Genomic DNA, 15,760 nt, shown 5'->3' on the forward strand with positions numbered 1-15,760 from the left:
GCATCCCGCGCAGTCTGCATCCACGGGCCAGGGTGGGGTCTCCGTCGGGGCGGGGCCAGGAGCGGGGCGGTGCCTGCCACGCAGGGCTCAGCCTGGGGCGCGAGACCCGGCGCCTGCGGTGCGGACTGCCTCTCCCGCCTCGGGCGCGCTCCAGCCCGCGCGCTCCCGGTGCCCCGCGCACTCCCGCCGCCTCTCCCGAGCGCTGCACCGCGCAGACAACCGTTCTGGGAGCCCGCGGCCGGGGCCCTGGCGTGCAGAGAGGGCCTCGGCGGGGCCCAGCGGTCGGGCCCGGGAGGATGCGGCCCGGGGCGGCCCGAGAGTTGAGCAGGGTCCCCGCGCCAGCCCCGAGCGGTCCCCGCCACCGGAGCCGCAGCCGCCGCCCCGCCCCCGGGAGACATGACTTCCAAGCCGCATTCCGACTGGATTCCCTACAGGTACGCGGGCCCGGCTTCCCGGGCTCCGGAGCATGTTCGGACCCCCATTCCAATGCTGAGGGCGGGGAGGAGGACGGGAGCGCGCGGCCAGGGCACCCACCATCCCCCGAGTTGGGATGCAGCGTCGGTCGGGGCCATCTGGCCTGGAGGCAGGGTACTGCTCCCCCAGTCTCCTTTCCAACACCGGGAGGGCGGGTTGGAGGTGCCGGGCTTTTCAATCCCAACTTTGAGGGCCTCAAAGCCACCTGCCCTATTCCACCCTCCTCAACATCCAAAGGTTCTGAAAAGATCTCTAGCCTTGTTGAATCGGGTGGCACATGGAGAAAGGAACTGCTGTGAGCCAGCCGCCCCCTAGGCCCAGCACCCAGGACATGCGTCTGGATAGCTTGTGCGCACACATCCCTGCATCTTCACGCTTGCACACACACAGAGCATCTGCGCGCTGGGCCAAATATGCCCTGCTGTTCAGTTTATATCCCCAAAGCATGGATTCGCTGAGATGGTTAGAACCCAGGCCACATGGCAGCTTACATGTACCCATATATCTCAGTAGACCTTAATTTGGGGGCTGCACACGTGCATACATTCAAATCTGTGCGTATTGGAATACACCATATTACCTACTCATAAGTACTATTCAGTGCCTTTCAGAGATTCAGTAGTAACCTGCTTGTTAGCGGAACTAGTCCACAATACAGACAATTGCTCTCACACACGCTCACGTGCACTCAAGAGCACTGACCCACCTCCTGTTCCTGAATACTTGGTTGGGCAGACCTAAGAGAGGCCCTGGTTTTCTTGTGTGGGTGGTGGGGGAGGGGTGGTCTCCAGCCTCACACAGGTGCAGGCCTTTCTCCATCCACTCTACTCAATTCTATTACCAGGGAAAAGAGCTCATTGCCATAGCAGCGCCACATCCGTGGCCACTCATTGGCTCTCCAGTTGCCATGGGCTACCGGGCTGTCTCTAAAGCCTCCTGAAGAGGCATGTGTGTAAAAAGGGTGCTGGACTGCTAAGACCCACTTTTTATTGCTGACCCAGGTGCACATTCGTTGGGTTGCAGAATCAGACACTCAGGACCCACATAGCCTAGGCAAGGATGCTAAGCCCAGTCACTGAAGGAAAGTGATTCTGACAGAGCCCTTCCAAAGAGTCAGTCCAGATAGAACCCCAATTAGAAACCAGTTCCAACTACCTGAAGCTTGTTAAAAGCGGGTCTTTCTACCAGCAAGCACCTGTCATAGGCCTGGGAATTCAGGGATTTTCTTGAGAATAATTACTGCCTCTGAGCTCAGCTTCTGTGGAGGCTTTTTGAGTTATTTTCTGTCTTCCCACCAACACAGACACATGTAGACAGAGAATCATATACAGGCTCCTGCAGACATGTGAGCCCACACCTCAGTCTCACATGGATAAGGGAGAAACCTCCAATTGGGAACTGGGGCCTGGGTTGTACTAACTCAAAAGACTATGTGCCTTTGACATATATCCAGGACGGGGGTGCAGATACTGCTAGGGTCATTCTGGTATTTTCTTGACCCATGTGCGGCCTTACAGAGTATCTCTGACCATTTGTCTGCCAGCAGAGGTGGAAGGCAATGCCTGTGGACTGAACAGACAACAGTGCTGTGGAAGTATCTTCAAGGGGATCAGTTGTTGGGTAGTGGCCAGCCACAGGGTACACCGTGACTGTGGCAATGATGCTGTCCTTAGGCTTTGCAAAATGGAAGGCTTGGCTGGTTATGGTTCAAGGCTGATTCTACCAGGGACCCATGGACTAAAGCAACTTGCAAAGCTTTTAGAGAAGAAAAAAAAAATCTACCTCAAGCTAAGGAGGGTGTAGTCTGCTCCTAGGAAGAGAGACCTCTGGGAAGTGGGATTATCTCTGAGAAATCTGTTGCAAGTGCCCAGGGCATTGGTACCCTGAAATGGGTGATTGGCACGTAACCCAGCCCAAGCCTAACCGCCCCCTATTCTCCCTCCCACACTCAGCTGAGAACACAGAATCCTGCCACCCTGGAAGCCTAGCCCAGAAAGCAGCTTGGCACCCTGTGGCCCACCCTGCTTCCTCTCTCCCTTCCTGTCACCTGCCTTCTTGTTCTGTACAGTGGGGAGGGTGGGTATTCAGCTGAGGGTGGGCTGCCATCAGGAGGAGCCTCCTCTGCCCTGTTCAGTCATTCTGGGCACGCACAGAGCCTGGAAAAGCACTGGGTTTGGGAATAGACTTCCTAGTAGGGAAGACCTGTGCTGAGAGGCGATCCAAATGGCCCTTTGCATTACTAGGCTGTGGATTGCAGGCAAAGCCACAGGTCTGTCTGGTGGCAGAAAACTGGGACAAGACAAAGCACATTTCTTGGCAGCTGGGCAGGGGGCAGCATGTGTACACGTGCTTTGACTAGCGTGAGGTTTCCCTGATGCCACAGCACATCAGACTGGAATGTAGTATATGGGGGAGAGAAACTGACTTGTTAGCTCTTCTGAAAGTCTCTCTCTCTCTCTCTCTCTCTCTCTCTCTCTCTCTCTCTCTCTCTCTCTCTCCCTCCCTCCCTCCCTCTCTGTTGCATCCTGCATTCCCTGGGCTCAGCTCATTTTCCTCAAGGCAGTGATAGTTGGTGCTAATCTTCTTAGGGGTAATTTTGGCTCAGTTTCTAATGATCATGGATTAAGCTCACATTCTGACTTAAAAGGGAGCCATTCCATTTATAAAGATAACCAACTAGAGTCATTTTTTTCCCATCTCTCATTACCTGTATTCTTGAAGAGTATTAGATGCCTGTAATGTATGACTCTGCAGCTTTTTTATAAGTTGTAGGTGGGTGGAGTTCCAAGGAAGGGCTATAGCTTCAGGCCTGTCATAGGCCTGTGCATTTGGTGGTTGTTTATTTGCGTGTGTGTGTGTGCGTGTGTGTGTGTGTGTGTGTGTGTGTGTGTGTGTGTGTGTACACCTGTGTAAGTTTATGTGTACCATGTGGAAGCCCATGGAAGCCAGGAGAGGGCATGAGATCCCATGGAACTGGGGTTCCAGGCAGTTGTAAATTTGCCATGTGGGTGCTGGGAACTGAACTCAGGTTCTCTGCAAGAGAAGTTAGCATTTTTAAATGCAGAGCCTTTCCTTAAGACCCATCCTCAGTGTTCTTGCCTGCAGTGCCCAGGGTTTTCTTCACCAAATCATGAACTCCTTGGGAGCAGGAACCTTATGTGACATCTAGCTGAACCTCCAGCACTACCCAGCACAGAGAAAATGCTACCTCTATAAATCAAAGTGCTGTCACACTTCAGACTTTTAGGGATTCCTGGACTTCCTGGTCCCATCACAGCGAGGCCTCCTGAACCCCTGAAAGGTAAAGCTCCGGCCCTAGAGAGTCTCAGGCTGCCTGGGCCCCACAGGCCCTCACAGTTTCTTTGTGTGTGTGTGTGTGTGTGTGTGTGTGTGTATGTGTGTGTGTATGTATTCCTGCCAAGCATCTTCCATCAGCCAGTTGTGAAAGGAAAGCTCTTCCTTGGGTTGAGTCTAAGCAACACTTTGGGTTTCCTGTCCTTTTGGATCTTGTTAGACCCCACCCCCAACCCCCACGCACACACACCTTCAGTTCTGCTGCCTAGCTTAACCTCGGGTGCCTAGTTTTGACAATCTCAAGCAATTCCTTCTGGAAACTACATTTTTTTTATTCTTTGAAGATTACCAGATGTGGTTACAAAAAATCATTTGCATGGCGGATTATTAAAGAACCCTATGGTACTTGCTTCAAAGAACAAAACTGTTTCTGGAGCATGTTCCCCCCCCCCCCAGTAGTTCTGAATTAGCAAGCCAAGGCCACCAGCAGCTTTAATTTACCTAGTGTGCCTTGGAAGCCCTGGCCAGAAAGGAGCTGCCGATGGCTCATCCTCAGACGAACGTCCGTGAGACCTCTTCTCCATTTATGGAAGTGCCCCCATTTTCAGCCATGTGCCAAGCAGCTGCTAGGCAGTGGGAGCCACGGATATGCACGTCCCTCATTCTGGCATTTGGCACACACTTGCAGCCTCATACTCTGGGTTGCTGGTCCTTAGAGCCCCTGGCTCTGGTTCCTGGGTTTGGAGCAGGTTCTGCTGTGACTGAGGGAAGGAGTGATGTAGACAGAAAGGGTTTACAGGTTGTAAAGTGGCCTTGGGTACAGGTAGCCGAGTCTTGTCTCTATGTCTCTACGTTGCCCTGTGCCTGTGCCTCTGATAGTAACAGTAGATTAGCTGGAGGTTACAAAGTGGACTGTATCCCCAGGTGAGTCAGTCTCTGGATGGTCCTTCCTTCAGTCTCTACTCCACACTTTGTCAATGTAACTCCTTCCATGGATATTTCTTCCTCCTCCTAAGAAGGTTCAAAGTATCCACACTTTGATCTTCCTTCTTGAGTGGTTTGTGAATTGTATCTTGGGTATTCCGAGCTTCTGGGCTAATATCCACTTATCAGTGAGTGCATATCATCTGTGTGCACTTGGGAATCCATCCCATATACAATCATCAAACCCAGACACTATCGTGGATGCCAACAAGTGCTTGCTGACAGGAGCCTGATATAGCTGTCTCCTGAGAGGCTCTGCCAGTGCCTGACAGATACAGAAGTGGATGCTCACGGCCATCCATTGGACTGAGCACAGAGTCCCCAATGAAGGAGCTAAAGAAAGGACCTAAGGAGCTGAAGGGGTTTGCAGCCCCATAGGAGGAACAACAATATGAACTAAACAGTACCCCCAGAGCTCCCTGGGACTAAACCACCAATCAAAGAAAACACATGGTGGGACTCATGGCTCCAGCTGCATAAGTAGCAGAGGATGACCTAGTCGTTCATCAATGGGAAGAGAGGGCATTGGTCCTGTGAAGGCTCTATACCCCGGTGTGGGTTTGGGGGAATGCCAAGGCCAGGAAGCGGGAGTGGGTGGGTTGGTGAGCAGGGGGAGGGGGATGGTGGTTTTTCAGAGGGGAAACCAGGAAAGGGGATAACATTTGAAATGTAAATAAAGAAAATATCCAATTAGAAAGAAAGAAAGAAGAGAAAGAAAGAAAAGAAAGAAGAAAAGAAAGAAAGAAAACCAAAGTGGAAAGTAAAATGTAGAGAAGGATGAAAACAGGTTTCTTAATAACAGTGGTCACACTGGGCTTTCCTAGCCTACAGTAGAAGTCCCTAGACTGACCCCTCCAGGGATGTAAGTGGCTGTAGATAGCTTGACTATATGGGAGTTGAAGTTGCAGCCTTTTTGACTCTGGGTAGAGCAGCTAAACTGGGGGGGATTCTGAAGACTGGAGCCATGACTGGAACATTCCTTGGCCTTCTAGGTCTGGCTGCCAGTAGGAGGTGACCATAATGAAGGAGCCGCCAGGGTCAGCTGGGAGACCCATCCATCAGTGTCCTGTCTCCATCTGAGCCTCCTGGCGGGGCTGCAGCTGGCAGCCTGGGCTTGGCAGTGATTCCATAATTGGAACCAGCGTCATTAAAAAGCCATTAATGTCTCCTTGAATGGTTATCATTTAGTGCAGCCTAGAATGGTGCCCATCAGAGAGGCAGGCCTGGGAGGTGTTGTAAGAAAGACAAACCCCATGAGTGGGGCCTCAGGGGAGCCAGAGAGGCAGGGCTAGATGGGTGGGGGCAGGGAGGGAGCGATGGTTCTGCTCCCCCCTTGAGACAACTGTCATTATTGTCACCGGCCGTCAGTACAAGCTGCTGTGCTGGGGATTCTTTTGTTACTCACGGGGAGCTTGTCTGTGCACAGGAGCTTGGTCCTCACTAGAAACCCTTCCAATACAAGCTTGTCACTGCCCTATGGTTGTGATGGTCCCAGTGTCCACACAGCTCTCCTAGGAATCTGGCTTTCTCTGTGTTATGTGGATGGGCTATTATAGGACCTCCTCCAAGCATCCTTCGGGACCTAGAGGGGGCCATTCCTCGAAGCCACTCCCCCACCCCCCACCCCCCGCCCCCATGCACCCTTCCTTTTGAACATACTCGCTGCCCGCCCTACCTCCGAGTGAAGTACTGGCTAGCTCTCTGGGCCCATCTGTATAGCTGTGACTTCTAGACTCTCTCAGACCCTGTTCCCTTGTGCTTACCATTCTCTGAAAGCCACAGTTAAGCTCTTGCTTACAGAGGTGAGGAGAAAGACCACCAACCAAATCATGACCAAATTAGTTAAAGCAAGTTTTATTCGTGTACACAGGCTTTCTCTCCTAAGGCAGGGTTCAAGAGATCCGAATTGGATGAAGAGAAGATAAGGTTTTTTATAGCTCAGGAGTAGGGAGTTTCCAAATGGGGGATTCGGCAGGCAAATCAGTGGGGAATCACAGAAGCAAAACGTAAGCATAACCAGGTGGTCATAACAACCTCTTGCAACAAAGGCATGGTGGCAAGGTGGTACTAATGAGGTCATAACAACCTCTTGAAACAAAGGCATTTGTAGTGAAGGTTACAGGTGTGGCATAGCCCAATCCTTGAGAAACAGAGTTCATCATAAACAGGAATGAACCTAGTTTGTCTTTAATATAAGATGGCTTATTAGCCCAAGATAGAGGCAGGCTTTATCCCTACCTGTATCTTATCTGTTAACCAATGGTACTAAAACCTGTGGCTCAGTGTCCCTCCTTCCAACCAGGAAATGTGGAGACAGTGGGAAAGGAAAGACTGTGCTCGTGGAAAACAGCCTCTGACCCCAGACACAACTGAATGGAAAGTCCAGGACTGTGTGACAGTTCCTGTGACAGGAAAACACCTCCCCATGTGGCACCGGGCAGCGAGGTCACCACTTCCAGAAACATCTTTTGTTACCAAGCTGCCTCGGGAGCCTCTCTCTCAGGAGATGGCTTTGCTGATGTGCATCTTACTTTTCCTAGATGGCTCTAGAAATTCTCATTGGCACCGAGGAAGGCATGTTCTTTGGTATGCTTAGCCGAGACCAACACCTGGAATGATACCAGGTGGCTGCCTCTGACCCCAACACTGTGCTTGGAAAGAATGTAGCCTGTGACTTCTAGTAAAAGGTAAATATCCTCTCCCGCTGGCACGGAGGTGAATACTGACCTGTGGAGATCACAGGGACTTATGAGGCCAGGTTACCAGCACATGGATGCAAGGATCAGAGGCTGCCAGGTCCAACCAGAGCATCTCTGGATTTCAGACCCTTCAGCTCCTGCCAACAGGGATCACTGAATAGAGTGAGCATTTCTCACCTGCGAGAAGCAGTGAGCGTGTGCTGCTATGGACCTTGGTCTGGTCAGTGAGGCTTGGGTATCAGTTGCTGGGAGGGCTCTGTCCTTGTGTCACTGATGTAAGTAGTAGAATGGTGGGCAGCTGTGGCCTCCCAGGTCTTTTAAGACTCTTGGTGTCTTGATTTCCTGACGTCTCTGCTCTTTCTAGAGACCCAAGAGACTTAGGTCTCCAGAAGTGCTCCATCACAGGGTCAGAGTGCCTTCCGTGGCAAGATCAGCCACAACAAATTTTTCGGCAGCTTGCTGAGGCCCTGGGTCCTGGTGAAGCATCTATCGGAGCACCAGATCCAGCCGCGCTCGTGGGCAGGCAGGCTGTCTGGGGAAGGCTGGGGCTTAGAGGCTTGTCCGTGACCTGTTCTCTCCTGGCTTCTAGAAGCTGGGGGTTTGGTAAGTGAGGCCGTTTTGTACACAGTCCTACAAAACAGTTGGAGCTCCTCAAAGATCAATCCAGGGGTGCCAAAAGAAGGCCTTCTACCCAGGTGTCATGTATTTGGGAGAGCCATTAGGTAAAATGGTGCATAGTAGTCCTGGGTGACCAGGAAGGTGAGTGGCAATGGGTGACTGGCTCTACAAGTAGTTTAAGAGACATGTCAATTCAGCTGTCAGAAGGCAAGCAGGGCTTCACCTCATTTTTGGAGTAATTTTGACCTTGTCTTTTGCCATCTGTCTTAGTTATGGTTTCCATTGCTATGAAGAGACACCATGACCAAGGCAACTCTTATAAAGGACACCATTTAACTGTGGCTGGCTTACAGGTTCAGAGGTTCAGTCCATTGTCATCCTGGCAGGCATGGCGCTGGAGTAGCTGAGAGTTCTACTTCTTGTTCAGAAGGCAATGAGGAGAAGACTGTCTTCCAGGCAGCTAGGAGGAGGGTCTCAAAGCCCACCCCCACAGTGACACACTTCCTCCAACAAGGCCACACTTACTCCAACAAGGCCACACCCACTCCAACAAGACCACACCTTCTAATAGTGCTACTTCCTGGCTGAAGGATATTCAAACCATCCACAAATACTCCGTACTCGCCTTTTACAGCTCCCCTCAAGCCCTATGCACTTCCTTACAGCCCCCCTCAAACCCTATGCACTCATGCCTACTTGAGCTTGTCGTCTGCTGGGTCTGGTTCAGCTAGTCTCCAGCATATAACTATGAGAAGCCTGGGTTCCACCACCACCCCTGGCAACATCCTGAGTTGGCATTTCATAGAATTTGGGTTTGAGGTGTCTTGATCTAGCAAGAAAGCTATGTGGTTTAAACTACCAGTTCCCTGTTATATATTCTGCCTTCTTAAGTGTCAGGGACAGCCTTCGTGAAAAGAGGCTGCCTGACCTGGGACTGGTGAGACTCAAGGCTCTGATGCCCTTGGTACAACCTCTGCTGTGCCAGTGGCCAGGCAAGGGCTAATGCTGGGCTGTGCATTGTCTCTGCCCAGCCTGGTCCTGGGGGAAACTGGTTGGCACCTCTCCATATGAGGATGCTATGTACAGCGGGGTTGTGTGGGTATATCCCTTAGTCTTGCCAGGGAACCAGAAATTTACTATAGGGAGATGGTCTGCCCCAGAAGACCCAGCTTTTTCCAAAAAGGATGGAAAGGCAGAAGAATCAGATGAGAGGACGGTGGTGAACTGGCAGAAACAAATCCTGGCATGAAGGCCAGCCTTCTTGGGATTGGTTAGTAGTGAGTGGTGCCCCTGCTTAGGCTCCTCTGGCTGCCACTTGGGCCTGGCCCTGCTCAGGGATCTGACGGGGTTTCATCCTGTTCTTAACCAGGGCCAGGCTAGCTCGGAAGTTCTCAGGGTAATGGAGGAAAAGAAGCTTCTAACAGGGCAGAAAGATGGCTTGGCTTTTTGTTTTCTGTTGTTTTTGTTGTTTTGTTTTAAGACAGGGTCTCATGTAGTCCAGGCTGACCTTGAACTCCTGTCCTCCTGTCTCAGTCTCCCTAGGGCTGGGCTTATAGGAGTGCTGCGCCACCCCCAGTCTTGAAGGCTTTGCTTTATTTGTGTTGGGGATCAGCCCAGGGCCTTCTGCACACTAGACAAGTGCCCCAAGACTGAATGACACCCCTCCCTTCTTATCTTTAATTAGCTCCTAGATGGCAGTCTCTGTTTTTTCTCCCTTTGCCACATGAATTCACTAGGAGCCATGGTAGAGTTTAAAAGATGGGGCTGGGTTCTGGACCATGTCCTGAAGCCTCACTGGGCAGCCCTGAGTCCTTTGTTCTCCCTCTGCAGTGTCCTAGATGATGAGGGCAGCAACCTGAGGCAGCAGAAGCTCGACCGGCAGGTAAGTGAGGCTGGGGCTGATGGGAAGGCAGAATCTCAGCCCGGGCGTGAGGAGCACCCAGTGAGGCCCTGTCTGATTGGGTAGAGAATGACCCCTCTTCTGCTTTACCTGGTTTGTGTTATATTAACCCCACCTCAGTCCTTGCCTCTTCTGCCAGGCTGACAGCTAGTCAGAAGACACCAATAACATGAGTCCTGACGCAGACAGGGCTAGAGACCCTAATACAACCCCCGGAGCCCAGCCTGGTGATCAGGGGTGCTCTTCTTGGCCCCACTGTGGGAACCCCTTCCTCCTAGAGGAGGTAGTGGGCCAGTCCACCTGTGTGCCCACCCTGTGCCTCTGTAGCGGGCCCTGTTGGAGCAGAAGCAGAAGAAGAAGCGCCAAGAGCCCTTGATGGTACAGGCCAATGCAGATGGGCGTCCCCGGAGTCGGCGTGCCCGGCAGTCAGAGGAGCAAGCCCCCCTGGTGGAGTCCTACCTCAGCAGCAGTGGCAGCACCAGCTACCAAGGTACACACTCTGCCTGCCCCAGAGACAGCCAGCCTAGGGAATCCCCTGCAGGGGTTACCTACCATATCCAGGGGGTCAGGATGCTAGGGGGCTGGAGGTGGGCGGGGCTTAGAGATTCATCCTGTAGGGTTTGCCCTGGTTGAGTGTTGTACCTGGTTCAGGCCAAGTGAGACATCCCTAGCCTTGCAATCCTGTTTATGTTCAGAATGCCACCTCCTGAGCCAGGTGGTTATAGTGATGGATCAGGGAGTGCCAAAGTCCAGGTTTCTGACCTGACACATGTCTCTGAGATCCTACATCCACCAGGACTCTCCTGAGAGGATGTCCCCTCCCGTCTTCCTGCCTTACATTGCCTAGGAGCTCCTGGGTCACCTGCCTCCTTCCTCTCTGAGCTCTTGCATCCTCAGGATGTCCAGCTTCTGTCCTGTAGGCGGCTGTTTCTGGCTGAGGGCTCCTTCACTTACACTTACACTACACTCACACTTAGTTCTCAGCAGAACCTAGTCTATGGAAATTTCCAGGTGTGGTTCTTTTGCACCTGGGTGTCCAGGGTTTTCTCCTTAGGTTTGGTGCCACTAGATTTGTGTGTGAGAGGGAAGGAGATAGGAGATAGATGGGTTTTGCTGCCCTCTGCTGGCTCTTGGTGTTAACGCTGGGGCTCACTCCCAGAAGAGGTAAGGACGTGATTTCAGAACTGACACTCTCCGGAGATGTTTGACCTGTTGCCAAGCTCCGTGATACCTGTTGCCAAGGTCTGTGATACACAACCATGAATCTGTGGCTGTGGGTGCTGCGTGAGCATCCAGGTGTGGTCTCCGTTCCCTCGGAGCTTCTGGTCTAGGCGGGAGAGAATGTCAGCAGGTGGTTATAATTGTAAACAGGCCATGTGAGGAGAGCAGGGTCCTAGCTCTCGATGGCACTTCTAGGAAATCTGAAGTGAGTATCAGTCAGATGGGAAGGACCCATACCATGAAAGGAGTGTGGTTCATACAGGGCACTAGGCCAGCCTGGTGCCGCTGGGTGCATGCTGGGTGCAGAGGGCAGAGGGCAGAGGTAGCAAGGTTGGGGAAGAGATGCAGGAAGCCTACCAGGAAGGAGGCTGCTGGTCTTCATGAGCTTTCGGAAACTGTTGATCGATTTTGAGCAGATTGGAGTCTCACTGTGTGGTGAACGTGGATGGCGCCAGCTGTGCCTTTCCTATACTTTCCTGCTGGTGTACCCAGCTCTTTGTTTGACAGAATCCTTCCTCCCTCACAATGGATCCCATGAGCTCAGCAGGCTTTCTGGAGTGCCTTTCTTGGCTGCAGTCTCTTTCAGAAGATGTGGGCATTGTGCCCTTCCCATCCTCCATGGCACATCCTTATCACACACACACACACACACACACACACACACACACACACACACACACACACAGTACATGCCCAGACTCAGATCAGTTGGCAGAACCCAGAGCTTTGGTTCCCAGCTGTCAACTTAAGTGTAGTGAGTAGAGGGACCGCCCTTGACCATTGTGTGGTTGAGATGACCAGGTTGATACTGTGGGTGAAGAGCCACACAAGGCTGAGGTGGGAGCTCTGATCTCACCAACACCCATTCTTTTCTCTCTTGGGTTCTCTCCTGAGCAGTTCAGGAGGCCGACTCGCTTGCCAGTGTACAGCTGGGAGCCACCCGCCCACCAGCACCAGCCTCAGCCAAGAAGTCCAAGGGAGCAGCTGCATCTGGGGGCCAGGGTGGGGCCCCTAGGAAGGAGAAGAAGGGAAAGCATAAAGGTTAGTTAGCCTGGCTTCTCCTCACACCTCCCAGAGGCCTGACCTCACTAGGGGGTCAGGGGGAGGGCAGAGCTTATCCTCCTGACTTTAGGGTGGTGTAGTGTGAGAAGTCTCATTGACTGTGACCTCAGGGTACCCATCAGTGGGCCTTGTCTAGTTCATGAGTACCTTGGCTAGTTTGTGGGTGTGGAAGGCCTTGATAAACTGCCAGGAAGTGAAGTATAGCTAAGCTACGACTCGGGACCACCCATTTCCTCCCAGCCTACCTCAGCCTGAGCTCCATCCATCCAGTATCAAGCCAGGATGCTCCCTTTGGCAGAAGCTTTCTGCTTCCTCCGCCCCCCGTCCCCCCCCCCCCAATTTGCTGCCAGCTCTACCTTATCATGTAGATTTCTCCCAACTTCCTTTCCTGTCCCCAGGACTCTTCGACCCCTCTGCTCCTAAGTCTAACAGGTCCCTAGAGATCAATGACAGTGATGGTGGCCACTTCCCCAAGTCCTGTTTCCTGGCTACTGTTTCTTCAGTCCTTGTTCATAGCCGTTGATTTCTAGGCTACTGGGTCATAGTTGGACCGTGGGGTGTCAGGCAGGATGCCTGGGCTTCGGGAGCTGGCTATAACACTAAGCAAAGCTCAGCCAGGCAGAGAGGCTGCTACCTATGGGCCAGATCTTGTTTCCGCTACTAAAGCTGCGGCCCCTTGGGCAGGAAATGTAAAGAAGCCAGGCTCTGTAAGATGATGATGGGGCACGTGGGATGGGAGACCATGTGCTCTGGAAGATGACTATGTATCAGCCACAGTCTTTGAGGGAGGGCCCTATTTTTATTGATGTATGTGAGCGTACTGTATGCGCGTGAGTGTGTAAAGAACACCAGTATGTGTAATGTGTAACTGGCTGTGTCCAGGAAAGACTGCTGCCTTCAATTATGGTCTGGCTTGATCTTGTTTTCTGTCTTGTTCTTTCCAGTGTTCAGTTGACTTTGTAGATAGTTGCTGCCTGTCTTAAGGATGTGGAGTATTTCAACCCCTGGCATTTATCTGTGGGGAGAGATCGGAGGAAACGAAGCCCATGTCTTTTTACAATTTGTAATTATTAACAGGATGACAGCAGTCATTAGTTTTTACAGAGGGTCCTGTCATCCATCCCTTCCCCTTCACGGTCACCTGAGCATCCAGGCTTTCTTCTCCCTCTGGATGTAACTCAGGAGTATCTGGCCTGCAGGCACCAGCGGGCCAGCAACTCTGGCAGAAGACAAGTCTGAGGCCCAAGGCCCAGTGCAGATCTTGACTGTGGGACAGTCAGACCACGACAAGGATGCTGGGGAGACAGCAGCCGGCGGGGGCGCACAGCCCAGTGGGCAGGACCTCCGTGCCACGATGCAGAGGAAGGGTGAGCCCCATGGGGGCCCAGCTGGGACCAAAGCACAGTCCCAGGTTCTCTTCTCCAGGAACACAGCCTCCTTATGTGTGGTCCAGCCCTTCCCTGGATGTGGGGGAGGAGCATTCTTGGAATCAGATGAGAGGTTTGGGGCCATGACCCTTGATAAGGCCAAGTTAAGAGAAAGAAGTATGGACTGGGGTAGCCCACCAGCAGCCTATCCTATCTTTAGCTACCAAGAGGGCCAGGTTTACATGCAGATTTCTTTTTCCTTTTGCCTTTTGAAAGAAGCTGTCCGTTTGTCTGATGGGAAGCAGGGCAGGTCCTCCCTGGAAACTCACTGCCCGATTTCTTTGTCATAAGCCCTAACCCTAGGAAATTCTGGGTATAGTCTTGCAGGTCCACACCCATTATAAAGAACCTACTAAAAGACTGCTTCATGGGGAAAGAACTTTAAGGCCACTCAGAGTGTGAGTGGGTCAGGCAGGACAGCTGGGACAGGCTTGAGGCAAGCTGTGGGAAGCAGAGTCAGTCCCGCCCACAGACAGAGCCCAAGTCCGTGGCCTCTGCCATCCATGGCCTTTAGTCAGAAGTGGGGCTTTCCTGGGTAGGTTCAGCTTAGCTTAGGCTTTGATACACAAGAGATAGGGATGGTGTAACTTCAAGTGAAGAAGAGGTGTGAGGTAGGGGCTGAGCTGAAAGTGGGTGGTGGGATGTATCCCTAGGAGAATCGTGACGAGCCCCAGTCCATGTGTGCACCAAAGAGAATCCGTGTCCTTGTATGTGTCTGAATGAGTGGGAGTCCTTACAGCTCTGTGAGGGTATGTGCGGATGGGGATCCCTGTGAGTGTCTCGATGTAGGAGTCGGTGGCTGAATGTGCATCTACACGGGCTCACCTGTATTCCCACTATAAAACGTGTGTGCTCATCCCTCCCTGTCCTCTGCTCACCATAGGCATCTCCAGCAGCATGAGCTTTGACGAGGAAGAGGATGAGGATGAAAACAGCTCCAGCTCCTCCCAGCTGAACAGCAACACCCGCCCTAGTTCTGCCACTAGCAGAAAGTCCATCAGGGTGAGTGAGGAGGAGCCTTCATCCCCGCTAGGGGGCTGCCTGTGCGTGGTGGTCCAGTCTGTTTTCTGTTGTGATAAACACGGACCAGAAGCATCCTGGAGAGGAAAGGGTTTCTTGGCTTGCACTGTCAGGTCACGATCCATCACTGAGGGCGCTCAAGCAGAACCTGTGTAGGAACACTGCTTGCTAGCTCACTGCCAGGTTCATGCTCTGGTAGCTTTCTTACACAGCTAGACTCCACCCACCTAAGGATGGTGCCGCCCACAGTGGGCTGGGCCCTCTCACATCATGACCATCTGTCATAAACATGGCCTTAGGCCAGTTTGATCTGGGCATGCACACCTTTTAGTGCCCTCCCTCCCCGCCAAGCCCCCGGCTCTGCTGTGTCAAGTCAATAAACTAGGACATGAAGTAGTTCATGTATGTGACAGCATCGTAAGGCGCTGGTTTTCCTTGGGCTTGGTGCCTATGTGAAGCTTCTCTAGCTGGGTTCTTCTGCTGCTCTGCTGTACTTCCTGTCTCTTCAGCAAGGTCAAGGGGCTGCTGGGGTATGGGAAGAGCTGGCCTTGGGCAGGATGACCTCCTGAGAACCTGCCCTTATCCCTCCTGACTCCACCCGGAAACTACCGAGGAAAGGGATAGGCTAGAAGGTAGCTGTGGACCCTGGAGCAGGATGGCCACACCCACATCCCCCGGATGCTGACCTGATCCTCTCCTTCCCCTCACTGACTCAGGAGGCAGACTTTTGTCCTAGCCCACCAATCGCACGCAAAGTGTCCTTTCGATTTGGGTCTCTACTCTCCCTTTTCGTAGGAGGCAGCTTCAGCCCCCAGCCCAGCAGCCCCAGAGCCACCAGTGGATATTGAGGTCCAGGATCTAGAGGAGTTCGCACTGAGGCCAGCCCCACAAGGGATCACCATCAAATGCCGCATCACTCGGGACAAGAAAGGGATGGACCGCGGCATGTACCCCACCTACTTCCTGCACCTAGACCGTGAGGATGGCAAGAAGGTGAGGCTCCTCTGGGCATGGCTTTTCAGTTTGGAGGCCTGAAGACTAGAATATGAGGGGAGCTCAGC

At 52.6% G+C, this 15,760-nt stretch overlaps 1 protein-coding gene across 3 annotated transcripts in view; it reads left to right on the top strand.

Annotated features, from left to right (window-relative positions):
• Nucleotides 1-15,760, top strand: part of Tub (TUB bipartite transcription factor) — an 83,919-nt gene that overhangs the window by 60,587 nt on the left and 7,572 nt on the right. The window contains exons 1-7 of one of the 3 annotated variants that reach the window (XM_021196851.1): nucleotides 92-434; nucleotides 9,900-9,951; nucleotides 10,297-10,459; nucleotides 12,088-12,231; nucleotides 13,452-13,619; nucleotides 14,563-14,681; nucleotides 15,495-15,692. In XM_021196851.1, the coding sequence (XP_021052510.1) occupies nucleotides 397-434; nucleotides 9,900-9,951; nucleotides 10,297-10,459; nucleotides 12,088-12,231; nucleotides 13,452-13,619; nucleotides 14,563-14,681; nucleotides 15,495-15,692 (882 nt within the window). In that variant the 5' untranslated portion in view covers nucleotides 92-396. Of the gene's footprint in view, nucleotides 1-91; nucleotides 435-9,899; nucleotides 9,952-10,296; nucleotides 10,460-12,087; nucleotides 12,232-13,451; nucleotides 13,620-14,562; nucleotides 14,682-15,494; nucleotides 15,693-15,760 lie in introns of those variants that run through there. The other 2 variants (XM_021196846.2, XM_029537160.1) reach the window with 2 other exon arrangements.

Source organism: Mus pahari, chromosome 1 (assembly GCF_900095145.1).
Source record: "Mus pahari chromosome 1, PAHARI_EIJ_v1.1, whole genome shotgun sequence".
In the NCBI taxonomy this organism is placed as follows: domain Eukaryota; kingdom Metazoa; phylum Chordata; class Mammalia; order Rodentia; family Muridae; genus Mus; species Mus pahari.